The sequence below is a fragment of the Plecotus auritus genome (genome assembly GCF_963455305.1).
Source record: "Plecotus auritus genome assembly, chromosome: 7".
Lineage (NCBI taxonomy): Eukaryota > Metazoa > Chordata > Mammalia > Chiroptera > Vespertilionidae > Plecotus > Plecotus auritus.
The window spans coordinates 45,352,396-45,366,123 of record NC_137774.1 but is presented as its reverse complement, the minus strand read 5'-3'; the positions used below and the strand labels follow the sequence as shown (position 1 = coordinate 45,366,123).

General features: G+C 50.6%; 1 protein-coding gene across 18 annotated transcripts in view; it reads right to left on the bottom strand.

Annotated features, from left to right (window-relative positions):
* CHD3 (chromodomain helicase DNA binding protein 3) overlaps positions 1-12,389 on the bottom strand; it is a 28,734-nt gene extending 16,345 nt beyond the window's left edge. For 7 of the 18 annotated variants that reach the window (XM_080682234.1, XM_080682236.1, XM_080682244.1 and 4 more), the window contains exons 1-10: positions 12,036-12,389; positions 6,697-6,809; positions 6,059-6,229; positions 5,680-5,819; positions 3,697-3,980; positions 3,342-3,469; positions 3,021-3,171; positions 2,516-2,709; positions 1,588-1,821; positions 1,190-1,393 (exon numbers count right to left, since the gene is read on the bottom strand). In XM_080682234.1, coding sequence (XP_080538360.1) covers positions 1,190-1,393; positions 1,588-1,821; positions 2,516-2,709; positions 3,021-3,171; positions 3,342-3,469; positions 3,697-3,980; positions 5,680-5,819; positions 6,059-6,229; positions 6,697-6,809; positions 12,036-12,300 — 1,884 coding nt within the window. In that variant the 5' untranslated portion in view covers positions 12,301-12,389. The remainder of the gene's footprint in view (positions 1-1,189; positions 1,394-1,587; positions 1,822-2,515; positions 2,710-3,020; positions 3,172-3,341; positions 3,470-3,696; positions 3,981-5,679; positions 5,820-6,058; positions 6,230-6,696; positions 6,810-12,035) is intronic. The other 11 variants (XM_080682246.1, XM_080682238.1, XM_080682235.1 and 8 more) reach the window with 6 other exon arrangements.
* Positions 12,390-13,728: the final 1,339 nt, after the last annotated feature.

Genomic DNA, 13,728 nt, shown 5'->3' with positions numbered 1-13,728 from the left:
TAATCCTACCATCCCAGAGAACAAAGGGAAGAAGGAAGAAGCCACCAAGGGAAGTGCATGGAAAAGGGAGCAATGAAAGAGGTAGGATGAGAAACACAAATTAAAGCTAAAGCAGGAGAATACAATGAAACAGAACAGAGTCAGGATGTGTGCAGGGATGTAATAAGCAAAAGAGACAGGGAATGGGTTTATTAAGATTGAGACTATAGCCCAGCCAGCGTGGCTCAGTGGTTTAGCATTGACTATGAACCGGGAGGTCACAGTTTGATTCTCGGTCTGGACACGCCTGGGTTGTGGGCTCAATCCCCAGTCTGAGGCATGCAGGAGGCAGTTGATCGATGATTCTCTCTCACCATTGATGTTCTATCTCTCTCTCCCTTTCCCTTCCTCTCTAAAAATCAATAAAAATAGCCCTAGCCGATTTGGCTCAGTGGATAAAGCATCGGCCTGGGGACTGAAGGGTCCCAGGTTCGATTCCGGTCAAGGGCATGTACCTTGGTTGCGGGCACATCACCAGTAGTGAGTGTGCAGGAGGCAGCTGATCGATGTTTCTCTCTCATCGATGTCTCTAACTCTCTATCCCTCTCCCTTCCTCTCTGTAAAAAAATCAATAAAATATATAAAAAAATAAAATAAAATCAATAAAAAAAAAATATATATATATATATATTTTAAAATATATTTTATTGGTATTTTACAGAGAGGAAGGGAGAGGGATAGAGAGTTAGAAACATCGATGAGAGAGAAACATCGATCAGCTGCCTCCTGCACACCTCCCACCAGGGATGTGCCCGCAAACAATGTACATGCCCTTGACCGGAATCGAACCCGGGACCCCTGAGTCCGCAGGCCGACGCTCTATCCACTGAGCCAAACCGGTTTCGGCAAAATATATTTTAAAAAAAGATTGAGGATATAGGTAAAACACAGTTAAAGTTAGATAAGAGATGGGATTAAGGAAGACTATGTTATATCTGAGCGAAGAAATCTAATGAAAACTAAGAGAAAGGACTAGAGACCAAGAACACCACATTTGCAAACTAAGAGAGTAGGTATGGTGTGAGGGCCTAAGGCTTGATGTGAGGGAAAGCAAAATCTGTATATATGGAAGAACAGAAAATAGAGTGGTGAGAGAGAGAATTACAGCAAATGGGGTCACAGGACAGGGGGCAAGGAACGGCCCTTGTACCTGAAGCTCCTTGGCCCAGGAGCAGTGCCAGTAGGATAGTCCTACCCACTTGACAAAGAACTCTCGCTCTGATCTGCCTTGAAGAGGACGAGGAGGTGGGGCATCTGGATTCCCATCTACCTGTTGAGGGGCTGGCACTGCCACGGGTGGTTCCCCCCACCGCCAATGCAGGATCTTCTGCACACGGCCTTTCAGCATGGGGCACTTCAGGATGGACACACCCGAGGAGGAAAGAAAAAGGCCGAAAGAGCCCATCATTAGAGTAGGAGGAAAGGGATTCCACAAGGGAATCTAGGGCTAAGTGTGGGGGAGAGCAGAGAAAGAGCTAAACTTTTGGGACCCAGAGATGGGAAAGGAGTCAGGGCTGACAGTAAACACTGAGAGATGGGTACACTCACTGTGCATCGGGGACACAGCCATTCACCGTTGGGGATGTCAGGCAGGGGTGGGTTTAGACAATGAATGTGGTAGGAGGAGATGCAAGCGTCACAGCACAAGAGCTCCCCACCATCCTTGCACACACGGCAGTATTCCATGTGATCGTCTTCTTCTTCCTTCTCCCCTTCTTCCTCTCCCTCCTCTTCATATTCCTCCTCCTCTTCCTTGGCCTCCCACTGTACCCCCTCCTTCTCCTGGGAGGCCAAGAAAAGACACAGAGACAGACAGAAGAAAGGAAATAGGAGTGAGATTGGAAGATAAGAGGCAAAGACAGGACACCCAAACCCTAGAAGTGCCTGGAAGCCTGGTGGGAACAAAGAAACAAGATGTCTAAGTTTCTAAAAATGTTCTTAAAGACATCAGCCTTGAGCAAATGGGGATTAAGGGGGTAATTTTCTCCCACTTCCTTTCTCCCAGGCTTTTTACCCTCACCCTTAGATTTCACCTCTACAGCTAACTCTCCTTACTCCTGATCATCCTCTTTCCCATTACTCAGGCTAAATCATATTTCTGTTCCACACACTGCCTCTTCACCAACCCCACCCCAAATTTGGGTTTCCTGTCTTTGGGTGTCCTGTCTTTGCCTCTATCTTCCAATCTCACTCCTATTTCCTTTCTTCTGTCTGTCTCTGTGTCTTTCCTTGGACTCCCAGGAGGAGGAGGGGGTACAGTGGGAGGCCAAGGAAGAGGAGGAGGAATATGAAGAGGAGGGTGGCTTTAGACAATGTTGATTTGGGGAGCAAAGGGATGGGGAGAGAAACAAACTAGAATCTTGGTCACTTAAACATGTTACTGAGAAGCCCAGGCATCTGGGCATAGGAAGAGGACAACTGAAACCAAGGAGGAAAAGATGGGTGGGTCCCTGAGATACTGGCACCAGGTACTCACACAGTGGGGGCAGCTCCATTTGCCCTCAGGAGCCCGGTCAAGCTCAGGATCAAGGCAGACGAGGTGGTAGGCACGAGGGCAGGTGTCGCACAGAATAATTTCCCCACCCTGCTGGCACACCTCACAGTAATCCTGGTGATCCGTCTCGTAGCCATCAACCTCCTCCTCCCCGGCCACTGCAGGACAGCCCAGGACTGTCATATACCCCGGTAGAGGCAAAGGAACAGAGAGAAAGAAAGAGGGATTGGGGAGCGGGGAGGGGGGGTGAGTGGGGGGGGAAAGAGGGAGGGAGGGAGGGAGAGAGGGAGAGGGAGAGGGAGAGGGAGAGGGAGAGGGAGAGGGAGAGGGAGAGGGAGAGGGAGAGGGAGAGGGAGAGGGAGAGGGAGAGGGAGAGGGAGAGGGAGAGAAGGATTAAATAAAGAAGTCAAAATTGAAACTAAGAAAGACAATGAAGGAATGAAAGGAGAGCAAATTGACAAGATCACACACAGCTGACAGCCCTTACCCTTCTTCTTCTTTCTTCCTGGCCGGCCTCTCTTTAGTTTCTTGGTGCGGACAGGGCCATCGGGACGGCCTGAGGCACTGTGGACACTGCCACTATCCAGGTCTGACTCCTCAGCCTCTGGTTCGGGGCCCTCGTCACTCTGAAAAACATACTGCCCATAGCCCCATGGCTGTCAGAGAGGTTGACTTGATTTCACTCCCCTCCCCAGGCCTCTGGCTCCCACTCGAGCTTCCCTCATAGACCCTGTGTCTGGACACCTGCCCCGCCCCCCCAAACCTTAACACCCTGAAAGTGTATAGCGACCAGGGAAGGGCTACTCACTGAGCCTTTCTTCCTCTTGCCACCCAGAAGCCCTAGTTTGATTTTGAGTGGTGTCATCTTCTTTCCCCGAAGCTTCTTGCGTCCATCAGGCACTCGGGGGCTCTTACTCCGCCTCTTATGGCCTGGACCTGAATGAGGAGTGGCAATGAGGGAGAAAAACCAGAGGTCATGACATCCTGGGACAACAGAGGTCACAGGGATCCTTTCTGTGCGTTCTGATTTTACTGAGAACGCTTCTTGGAAAACATTTCTCCTGCAACAATCAGGACTGAGAGGACAAAAGAGTTCTAGACTATAATTTGAGAACATGTGGTTTGGAGGGTGGGGTGACAGTTGTTCAAAGAGGGTTTCTCACCTTTGCCCTCTTTGGTTTTGGCTCTTCGGATGGGTGGGGGTTGGATATCAGCAGCAGGTGGGAGTGGAAGGGCAGGGGATCCGGAAGGTGCTATGGGGGTGGCCGATGAAACAGCAGCTGACACCTGTTCAGCTACAGCTGCGGCTGCTGCAGCCGCTGCTGCTGCCACAGCTGCTGCTGACCCCTTGAAGGGGTTATTGGCACTGAACTCTCTCCACTTGGCCCCAAGGATGGTCATCATCTTAGACATTGGGATCTTAGGATTCTTCTTAGCAATTAGGGGCCTGTAAACATATAAGCAGAAGACTCAGACCTTTTATACATGTTCTGGGAATATTGCCATTTCCTCTTATAAACTAAGTCTATGTACAAGCTAGGATTCCTGAGTGGCGACAGTATATCCTATTAAGAATAACAGCAATTTGCCCTAGCTGGTTTGGCTCAGTGGATAGAACTGGACTGAAGGGTCCCAGGTTTGATTCCGGTCAAGGGCACATGTGCGAGTTGTGGGGCTCCATCCCCAGTGGGGGGCAGGAGGCAGCCGGTCAATGATTCTCTCTCATCATTGATGTTTCTATCTTCCTCTCCCTCTCCCTTACTCTCTGAAATCAATGAAAAAATATTTTTTTAAAAATAAAAAGAATAACAGCAATTTGAAAATAAATAAAAAGTTTAAAAAAGAAAAAAATGGTTAAATAAAACAAAATATTAAAGAAATAGAAAAAAAATAAAATTTAAATGCACAGAAGATAAAAAGGTTAAAACAAAACTGACATCAATAAAAATGCTTTACTTTTGAATATTACTTTACAGTTCATAAAATACTTTCATATATAATACACCTTTTTTGTTGTTGTTAATCCTCACCAAGGACATTTTTCCATTGATTATTTTAAAGAGTGGAAGGGAGGGAGGAGTCAGAGAGAGAGAGAGAAACATTGATGTGAGAGAGACACACACCAATCGTTTGCCTTCCGCATGCACCCCAACCAGGGCCTGGGATCAAGCCTGCAACTGAGGTATGTGCCCATGACCAGAATTGAACCTGGGACCTTCAGTCTGCAAGCCAGCACTCTATCCACTGAGCCAAACTGGCTATGGCCATTACACCTTATTTTATCCTCACAATAATACTATGAGTTGCTATGATTCTCTGAATTTTCTAACAAGTTCCATGAGCCCTGATGAAGGATCCCATCAGGTGGTGTCTGATGGGCCATGCTCTTGCAGGGATATGGGTGACTGTCTTTAGCAGTGAGGTAGGTGAGACCATAGTACTTAATAACAGCTACCAGGTATTGAATGCTCCCTAGGAGCCAGGCACTGACTGTACTGAGCTCTCCATTCATTATCCCATCAAATCCCGACAAGACCCCTATGAGTTACATACTATGACATCCCTAATTTACAGATGTGAAGTAACTTGCCCACGATACCAGGACCTGAACCTCAGTAGGCTGCCTCCAGAGCACTGAACTGCTATGTCAAAGTGCCTGCTCCCTAAAAGGCATCTCTGCTATACTCTACTTTACTTGGGAGCCATAGAAGCTCAGGTCCTGCTGCTAGCAATGCATCCTCCATTATTACTGGGGCCTACGGTAGGTGCAGAGGACTGGATAACTGAACAAAGAAAATTGAGGCATGCTGATGCTATCTCTCAGCTGCCGTCTAGAGAGAAGTCATACAGGAGAAACTGGAACTCTTAGAGCAAGAAGGGTTGTCAGCCCCCTCTCTGTTTTGTCACTAGAGCATTTTCTAACCTGGTGCTGGAACTGTGACACTCCCCCACCTGTGAAGGGTTCCTGACTGTGGTCGTTGGATCCTTAGAAGTTTAGGAATTCCCTAAAATTACATTGGAATTTTGTGTATGTGCTGTGAATTTCTCTGGAGATCAGTTTCTTAGCTTTTATCAGATTTCAGAGGGGCCAGGGCCTCCCCAAAATAAGAAGGTCTGTTCTCGAGGACTCTCCAGTCCCACCGCACCTCATGAACTGGCTAAAGGCTTTGTAGTTGGTAAGTGTGTGGTAATCCTCCTCAGAGAACACATGCTCCACGTCCTCCAGGCCCCAGGTGAGAAGCAGAGTTGCTGATGACTTCTGCTCTACCTGCTGGGAGAGACCAGGCTTTAGTGAGGCTGAGATGGTGCTTCTCCAGGCCCTATCCTAGGCCCAGGGAAGCTGGTGGGCCCTACCTACCCACCAGCTTCCCTGGGTTTTCTGCTTCATGTTCCATTCTCCAGCCCAACCCCCTCTTCTCCCCCATTATAGCCTCTCCATTTAGCAAATAGCCCCTTTTGGGGTTCTCCCTCCTCACATCTGTCTTTACTACTCATTTCTCCCCCTTACTCCCTAATTCTACTCACCTTTTGCCCTCCATCTCCCTCCCCTTTTTTCCGCCGCTTTGTCTTCTTCTCCTTTTTTTCTCGGTGCTTCCGTCTCCGCTTCCGACCTGGTCCAGTTCCATATTCACTTCCTCCACTCTCTGACTTCTCCCGGTACTCATCTCGCTCAGAGCCAAATTCCTCTTCACTGTCCTAAGGGAGAGAAATAAAAAGAACATTTCTTCAGCCCTACCATGTGCTAGGAACTGTTCTTAGCACATAACACACATTGTCTCTTTAAATTTTCACAACAATCCTGAGACAGTAACTAATCTATTTTTATCCACGTTTGTGTGTGTGTGTTTCTGCAGATGAGGAAACTGAGGCACAGAGAGCTAAATAAATTGTCCAGAAGACAAATTCATGCAGTCTACCTCCTGAGCCTGTGCTTTCAACTGCTTCTCTCTGTTGCTAAGGCAAGTTACATAGAAAGCTAGGCTCTTCACTGTTTGTAGTAAGTGAAGTTAGGGTCCCAGATACATGAGATACAGGCCAGCAAGAGATGCGGGGGGTTGATGGTGTGTGTGTGCTGGGGGGGTGGGCAGGACCAGAAACAATTTAGCTCTCTGGGAATGGGTCTCCTGAACCTTATTGTAGAGACAGGAGTCTTTAACACTTACAAGCTTCTTGCGTTTTCGGGGTTTTCCTGGCTTGTTCTCCTTCTGCTTCTTGGGTCCTCGTTTTCTCTTCTTCACACCCAATGCTGAAGGCAGCAGTCGAATGTCATCCTTATCTTTGGAGCAGAGAGTAACAGAAAACCTAAGCTTCTAGGTTCCCAGTCTATGTAGCCCCTTGACCTCACCCTTCCTTACTTCCTTGGTTCCTACTTCCCACTCTCTAGGAACTCCAGCGTTAATTCCTCCAAACCTTGACTCTTTTCACTGGATGCAAACAGTCTTTTAAGTACTCTGGGATGCTTTGGTTCTGAACAGGAGGTCAAGGGTCAGAAGGGAAGAGCAGCCAAACCACTCCCTTCTCTCCCCTCCTACTAACAAGGGACCAGGCTCTAGGTCATGGGCTCCGACTGTGGCAGGTCCTTTCAGTCGCCGCCAGGGCTCCTCCTGCCTTCCAGAACCTCACTTAGCCAGCTGGCATCCTGCCCAGGAACTGGGGAAGCCATGCCCAGCTGCTGGCCTGGCCCGACCCCAGCACTTGGAGTGGGGAGACACAAGCTGGCAGCTCCCTAAGCCAGATGCTGAGAAGGGAGAGCCAAAGGTGGACACCTGGGTTCTCACTCTAACACCCTGGGGCCCTTCACATCCTTTTTGTGAAGAGGGAGGCCTCTATATTCCTGCAGATGATCACCCAGCCTTCTGTCACCCCAACACAGCCTGGAGGAAAAGAAATTATCAGCTGGTCACTTTCACTTCTGGCTCACAGGTTCATAGTTTCTGGCTCCTTCATCACACCCTAACCCTACAGTAGAAAGTGTCCACAATTATCTAAATACTAGAGGCCTGGTGCATGAAATTCATGCATGCATAGGGTCCCTAGGCCTGGCCAGCAATCAGGGCCCATCGGGGCCTTCCAGCTGCTGGCCAGGGCCTTCCTTCCGGCTGCTGGCTGGGGCCTCCCTTCCCCAGCTGGGGGTCGGAGCCTTCCTTCGTTCTGCACCTCCCCCTGGTGGTCAGCACACATCATAGTGACCGAACTCCCGGTCTCCTGGCCGAACTCCCAAGGGGCCACTTTGCATATTTTATATATATATATATATATATATATATATATATATATATATATATATATATGTGTGTGTGTGTGTATATATATATATATATATAGACTAGAGGCCCGGTGCACGAATTCATGCACGAGTGGGGTCCCTCAGCCTGGCCTGTGGGATGGGGCTGAAACCAGCTCTCTGACATCCCCTGAGGGCTCCTGGATTGCAAGTGGGTGCAGGCCAGGCCCAGGGACCCCACTGTGCACGATCAGGGCCTCAGGGTCGGGGAGGGACATAGGAGGTTGGCCAGCCGGGGAGGGACCATGGGAGGGTTCCAGGGTGTGTCCGGCCCCTCTTGCTCAGTCCCGATTGGCCAGACCCTAGCAGCAAGCTAACCCCCTGGTGGTCAGTGTACATCATAGCGAGAGGTTGAGCGTCCTTAGCATATCATTAGCATATTATGCTCTGATTGGTTGAATGGCTGACTGGATGACCGGACACTTAGCATATCAGGCTTTTATTATATAGGATTCCTCCTCCTCCTCCTCCTAAGCAGCCTGGAATCTGCCTTCAAATCTATTTCTATATCCCTGCTCCCTTTGGGAACTCTAAGGCCCTATTCTTTGTCCCTTGGTCTCACCCTTCATTTCCAAATTTAGTTCCAGACATCCTGACCATTCATAAATAAACAGTATGGGAGACCCAGACAAAGATGTAGACACAGACACACCCTGCATATATATTATCACATGCACAAGCATACACTCATACTTATAAGCACACATTGAGGATAGCCTGTACCTGCTTTCAGCAGGGCTACTAGGTCCCTAACTTTCTCTCCAAATGTCTGTCAGAGAGGCCAGGGCTGGTTCTTCCTTGATTTTCCCCCTGCTAGTCTGTGAAGGCTTAGGAGACAGAGTTACTCCATGCAGAGGAAGACACTGATGCCACACAGACATGGAGCCCTGATTGGCTTTGCTCCCACAGCAAGCATTAGACTAACCAGCCAGACCTGTCTTGTTAGGCAGAGGTGGCTGTGCTGGAGAAAACCAGCGCTTGGCCCAGCCCCTTGCTCCAGGACACACAATCCTTCCTCCCACAACAGCCAAGGGAAAATTAGCCACAATTAACACTGGAGGCCTCAGTTTCCATTGCCTCAGAATCCCTTCAATGCTGTTCTTCATAAGTCCTGGATCCTGTGTCCTCTCCTGCAGGAAGACACTCTAGGAATGGGGGGTGGGGGGTGGGGTGGGGGGAGGTGTCTGCAGAAAGCTTCCCGCCCTCCGGGGGATAGGGGGGGCAGAGTGAAAATTGTAATAGGAAATAGGAAGTCAGTAAGACGCTATGCCTCAGCAGTCAGCTCTCCCTAACCCCAGGGACTGAGATTAATATGAACATGGAAACGGGGCTGCCGGGCGAGTGGCGAGAGCAGGCCAACTGGCTAAGGATCAGGGAAACCGCCTGGGTCACCACCACCTGGGGGTGGGGCACACGCCCTGGGATCTCGCAGCCAGTTAAGTCCAATCTCCACCCCAGCAGGTTTCCGGACTTCGGAAGAAGACCGTGGTGGGGAGAGGCTAGGTAGTATGGCTAGGAAAGGAAAGGGAGGGCAATAAGGCAAATCTAAATCCCAACCTCTGTCTCACCAGCCACTCAATGCTGGCCTGGAGCCCAGACTCTCCCACAGCCCCGGCTCGGATCCCGGGAAGACGGCGAGGGAGGAGGGCGAGCGAGGAGCGTTGGGCGGAGCCTGGCAGCCAGAGAAAGCAGGAGGAGTCTCGCAGCAAGCCTCGCCTCCCGCCCGCCCCTCTTCTAATCTCACCATCAATCTCTCACACATATATTTATTTTTTTCTCAAATTCCCTTCCCTCCCCCACAACGAACCACCATAATAGGTCTGCTGCACATGCGTATTGCACGCAGGGGGTGGGTTTGTATCTTCAGACCTTTTGCAAAGAAACTACCAGAATTTTCCGCACCACCCACAATCATTCCCCACCCCCACCCCAAGGAATCACATCTATATATTATATTATTTCTCTAGACTTGCCAGAAGGGGGAGGGAGAAGAAATGAGTTTTGGGCTTCCTGCTCCCTTCCCCCATCAATACGAGTGCTATTATTTTAAACGTTTAACAATGTAAGAAGACTGGAGAGGGGGGAAGGGATAAAATTGGTCTTGGGTAAAATGTAAGACAAAATGGTGAGAATCAAAGCAGTCAGAACGAAAAACAATAGAAACCTCTAATACGCACATAGAAAAGGATGAGGGAGGGCAGCCTGAGCAAATTTCCTTAGAGAAGGGTTATTTAGCCCACACTTAGAAAGACAGAAATAATGAGACTAAAAATATTTTTCCAAAGTTTTACCCCAGAAAGTCATCTAAGGTCACTGATTTGACAAGGAGGGCTGAAAGGGAGATAAAATTGCCCTGGGAGACAGAGGAGGTGGATTTTCAATTCAAATAAAGAATTTTAAAAACATCTGACGTTTCTTCTGGTCTATTCAAAAAGCAAAGAGGGAAAGGGGAGGGAGTACTGACACAAAGACCCATCTCAACCTCAGATTCTTTCATGCTCCTCTCTCACATACCTAAATCCGGAATCAAAAACACCCAAATACCACATTCCAAGTTCGAAATGCAAATAGGTGACAGCTGCCAATCCCCCATCATAACCCGACATCCTTTCTTTCCCTCTTTTTTAGCCCCTTGGGCTGTTTTCCGGGCACCTTCCCTCCCCACAGTTCTTTATTCCTTTTCCCTCCAGCAAATCAATGGGCTCACTGGGATAACTTTCTAAAAACTTTTCCCTTTTTCAGAGAAGCCTGGTGGTGGTGGAAAGGGCTTTATCCTATTTCACCAGACATGCAGCCTCCTGCCCTAATAAAAGCACCCTACCCTCCCTCAAAGGACGTTTGCCACATACGCCACACAGATCAATATGACAGTTTTACAAAGAACATGATGTTAGATGTTTTGAAGTTTGGTGCATTTGTGCTGCATGGCACCCAGAGGCTTGGGGGTGTGGATATCCCCTTTCATTACCCAAGCAGAGGGTGTGAACACCCTAAAGATGCTCGCCTAGAAGACCAGAAATAATTCCACTGGGGGAGTGGTCTGAGTGGGGCCATTGCTGGGCCCCTGGTGCGAACAGCGGTCTCTCCCCTCCACAGCTGGAGGAACTGCCCAGAGAGCGCTGGCGACTTGTCATCCTTGGGGAGGGGTGCTGAGTGACGGCCAGGCTGCCGAACAGCAGGGTGGGCAGTTCACACACCCCAACCTGGTCAGGGTGTGGGTGGTTTCAGCGAGAGTGACAGTGAATGGCAGCCACGTGAGATTCATAGCTGGGCAGCTCGGCCACCCCAGACTGACAGGGTCATGGGGGGGTAGGGCGGGGGGATGCGCACTTAACACAAAAGAGCCCTGAGCAAAGGAGATGGAATTTGGGGCATCTGGATTCCCAGACCCTTGCCCCTCCCTCCCCTATTCTAAGTGCCTGCTCTCCCGAAGATGAGCTGCGGGGAGCGGGGGAAGGAGCAAGTGATTCCAGGAAGTGGCCTGCGTGGAGTGTGGTCACCACCTGCCCTGGTCCTCAGCTGCCCACAAACATGCACACGACCCCTCCCCCACCGCACGCCCCAGAGTTGGCGGACACTGAAGTCCCGGCAGGTGGGGGTCCGACGGACACCGCCCCCCCCAGCCGCCTTCCCGACTCCCGAGGGGTGAGGGTTAGGGCCGTGGGCCGCTCCACACGCGGAAACCCCACTTTACCTCAGTCCAATCCCACCCGGGTCGGAGCCCGAGGGGTGCCCGCGCGGCCGCCCCTCCCCCCCGCGCCCCTCCCCCACGCCGCCGTCCGGCCGCCAGGGTCTCCGTGGTCCCTCGCTCGGCCAGGGAGGGGGCCCTGGCTTCGCCTCGGCCGTTTCCTGCCTACCCCCTCCCAGCCGAGGGAAAAAAAATCTCCTCCTCCTCCTCCCCCGAAAGCCGCGACCGAGTGGCCCGGTCCGCGCGCGCAGCTCGCGCCGAGCACTCTCCAGCCCGGGCGGCGGCGGCGGCGGCGGCGGCGGTGGCGGCGGGGGAGGGGTGCGGCGGGGGAGGGGAGGAGGCCTGGCCCCGCGGCCGCCGCCGCTGCCCGGACCGCTCGGACCGCCGCGGGGCGGCGGGCCCGAGACGGCGTCCCGCGCCCCGGATTCGCCTCGGTTCGGCCGCGCGGTGGGTGCGTCGCCCCAGGCCGGCCTTGCGTGCCGGCGGCTCCCACTCGGGCCGGGGTGGGGGTGAGTCGGACGGCCGCTTACCTGGCGGCGGGGGCGGCGGCGGCGGTGGGGGCGGCGGCGGCGGCGGGAAGAGGTGGCAGTCGGGGGGGCTGTGGCGGTCGCGGTCGCGGCCCCGGTCGTGGCCCGGCCCGCGCCCGAGTATTCCCTCGTCGTCGTCCTCATAGTCTTCGTCGGCCGCCTCCACCTCCTCCTCCTCTTCGTCACCCTCATCTTCCTCCTCTTCTTCCTCCTCCGACACCACCATCTCCTCCTCCTCCTCCTCCTCGTCCCTCAGAGGGGAAGCCATCCTGTGGCTCTGGCCCCCCCACCACCCCCCCACCCACCGCCCGCCCGCCCGCCTCCCCCACCGCTACCACCACCACCTCCTCCTCCTCCTCCTGCTTGGCGGCGGCCTCCTCCTCCTCCTCCTCCTCCTCCTCCTCCTCCTCCTCAGCCTCCCCCAGCCCCCCAAACCCCAGGGTCACCCCCCTCCAAAACTCCCACCCTCGGGGCCGCCGTCTGAGGAGGGGGGCCAAACCACCCCAAAATTTTTTCTTGGAAAAAAATTGAAGAGACTTTTTTCTTCTCGCCTTCTAAGAGAACAAGAAAGGAGGATTAAAAAAAAAAAAAAAAAATATATATATATATATATATATATATATATATATATATATATATATATATATATATATATATATATAAAAGTTTTTGACTTCTCTCTGCCCCCCTCTCCGTTACTTTAAATATATTTAAATTCTGAGGGGGGCGCTCAGAAATATTTCTCAGAGCTGAGGCACTAAGATGGCCGCCTTGAAATTATTTTTAAAACAACCCCCCCTGCAGCACCGCCACCCCCTCCATGAAGAAAGGGAGAGGGGGGAAAATCCCCTTTTAAAACAAAATGGCTGGCTTAATATTTCATTTTCACCCCTACCCCATTCTCCTCCCTGTTACACCCCCATCTCCAAGCTTCTACCCAGAAACCCACAAATTTCTCCCTTTTTTCATAACTGATTAGTGCACAGATTAATAGAGATATTTTCCTGTGTACTGAGTGTGTGTGTGTGTGAGTGTGTACGCGCAGGGGGGGGGGGCATGAAGGATTTCTGCATAAAACAAAAATGGCTGCTGTGACTAACTCCCCCTCATAAAAAATATTCGAGGGGGGGCATTAATCAGTACTCATGCTCAGTCTGACATCAGCATAAATTGTTAAAGGTTAACTAGTTAGATACTAGTCCAACTACATTTAATTTTTTTTCTTTTCTTTACTAGTCTCTTCCTCCCTACCTCCCTTCTCTAAAGAAAAGCGCTTTTTTTTTTCCCTGAATACTTCAGAAGGGAGTGGTTTGATGTGAAGGGTTTTTTTTCCCCTTCAGGCATTGAAAAGGAAAAAGATGAAATATATGTTTATATATAACTGTTTCTACATACCTCATTGAAGTCAAAACGCGTTTAATTGTGCACATACCTTTTAAGTGAGAAGTGATACTGGATTTTTCTTTCTTTTGAAAAGTGGTAGAAATCCTAGTGACTTTTGGGGGAGAGATATGAATAGATACAATGATTGAGGTGTTTTTTTTAAAGGAGTCCATGTTTGATTCTCCCCTTTGCCCAGCCTTTTCAGTGATTAATATTGTTGTATATTTTACCTTCACTCTTCTCCGTTACTTTGTCCTTCCCTTCCCCAATTGCTTGAATATAAAATTCATCTGACTTAGGAAATTAATTTAGG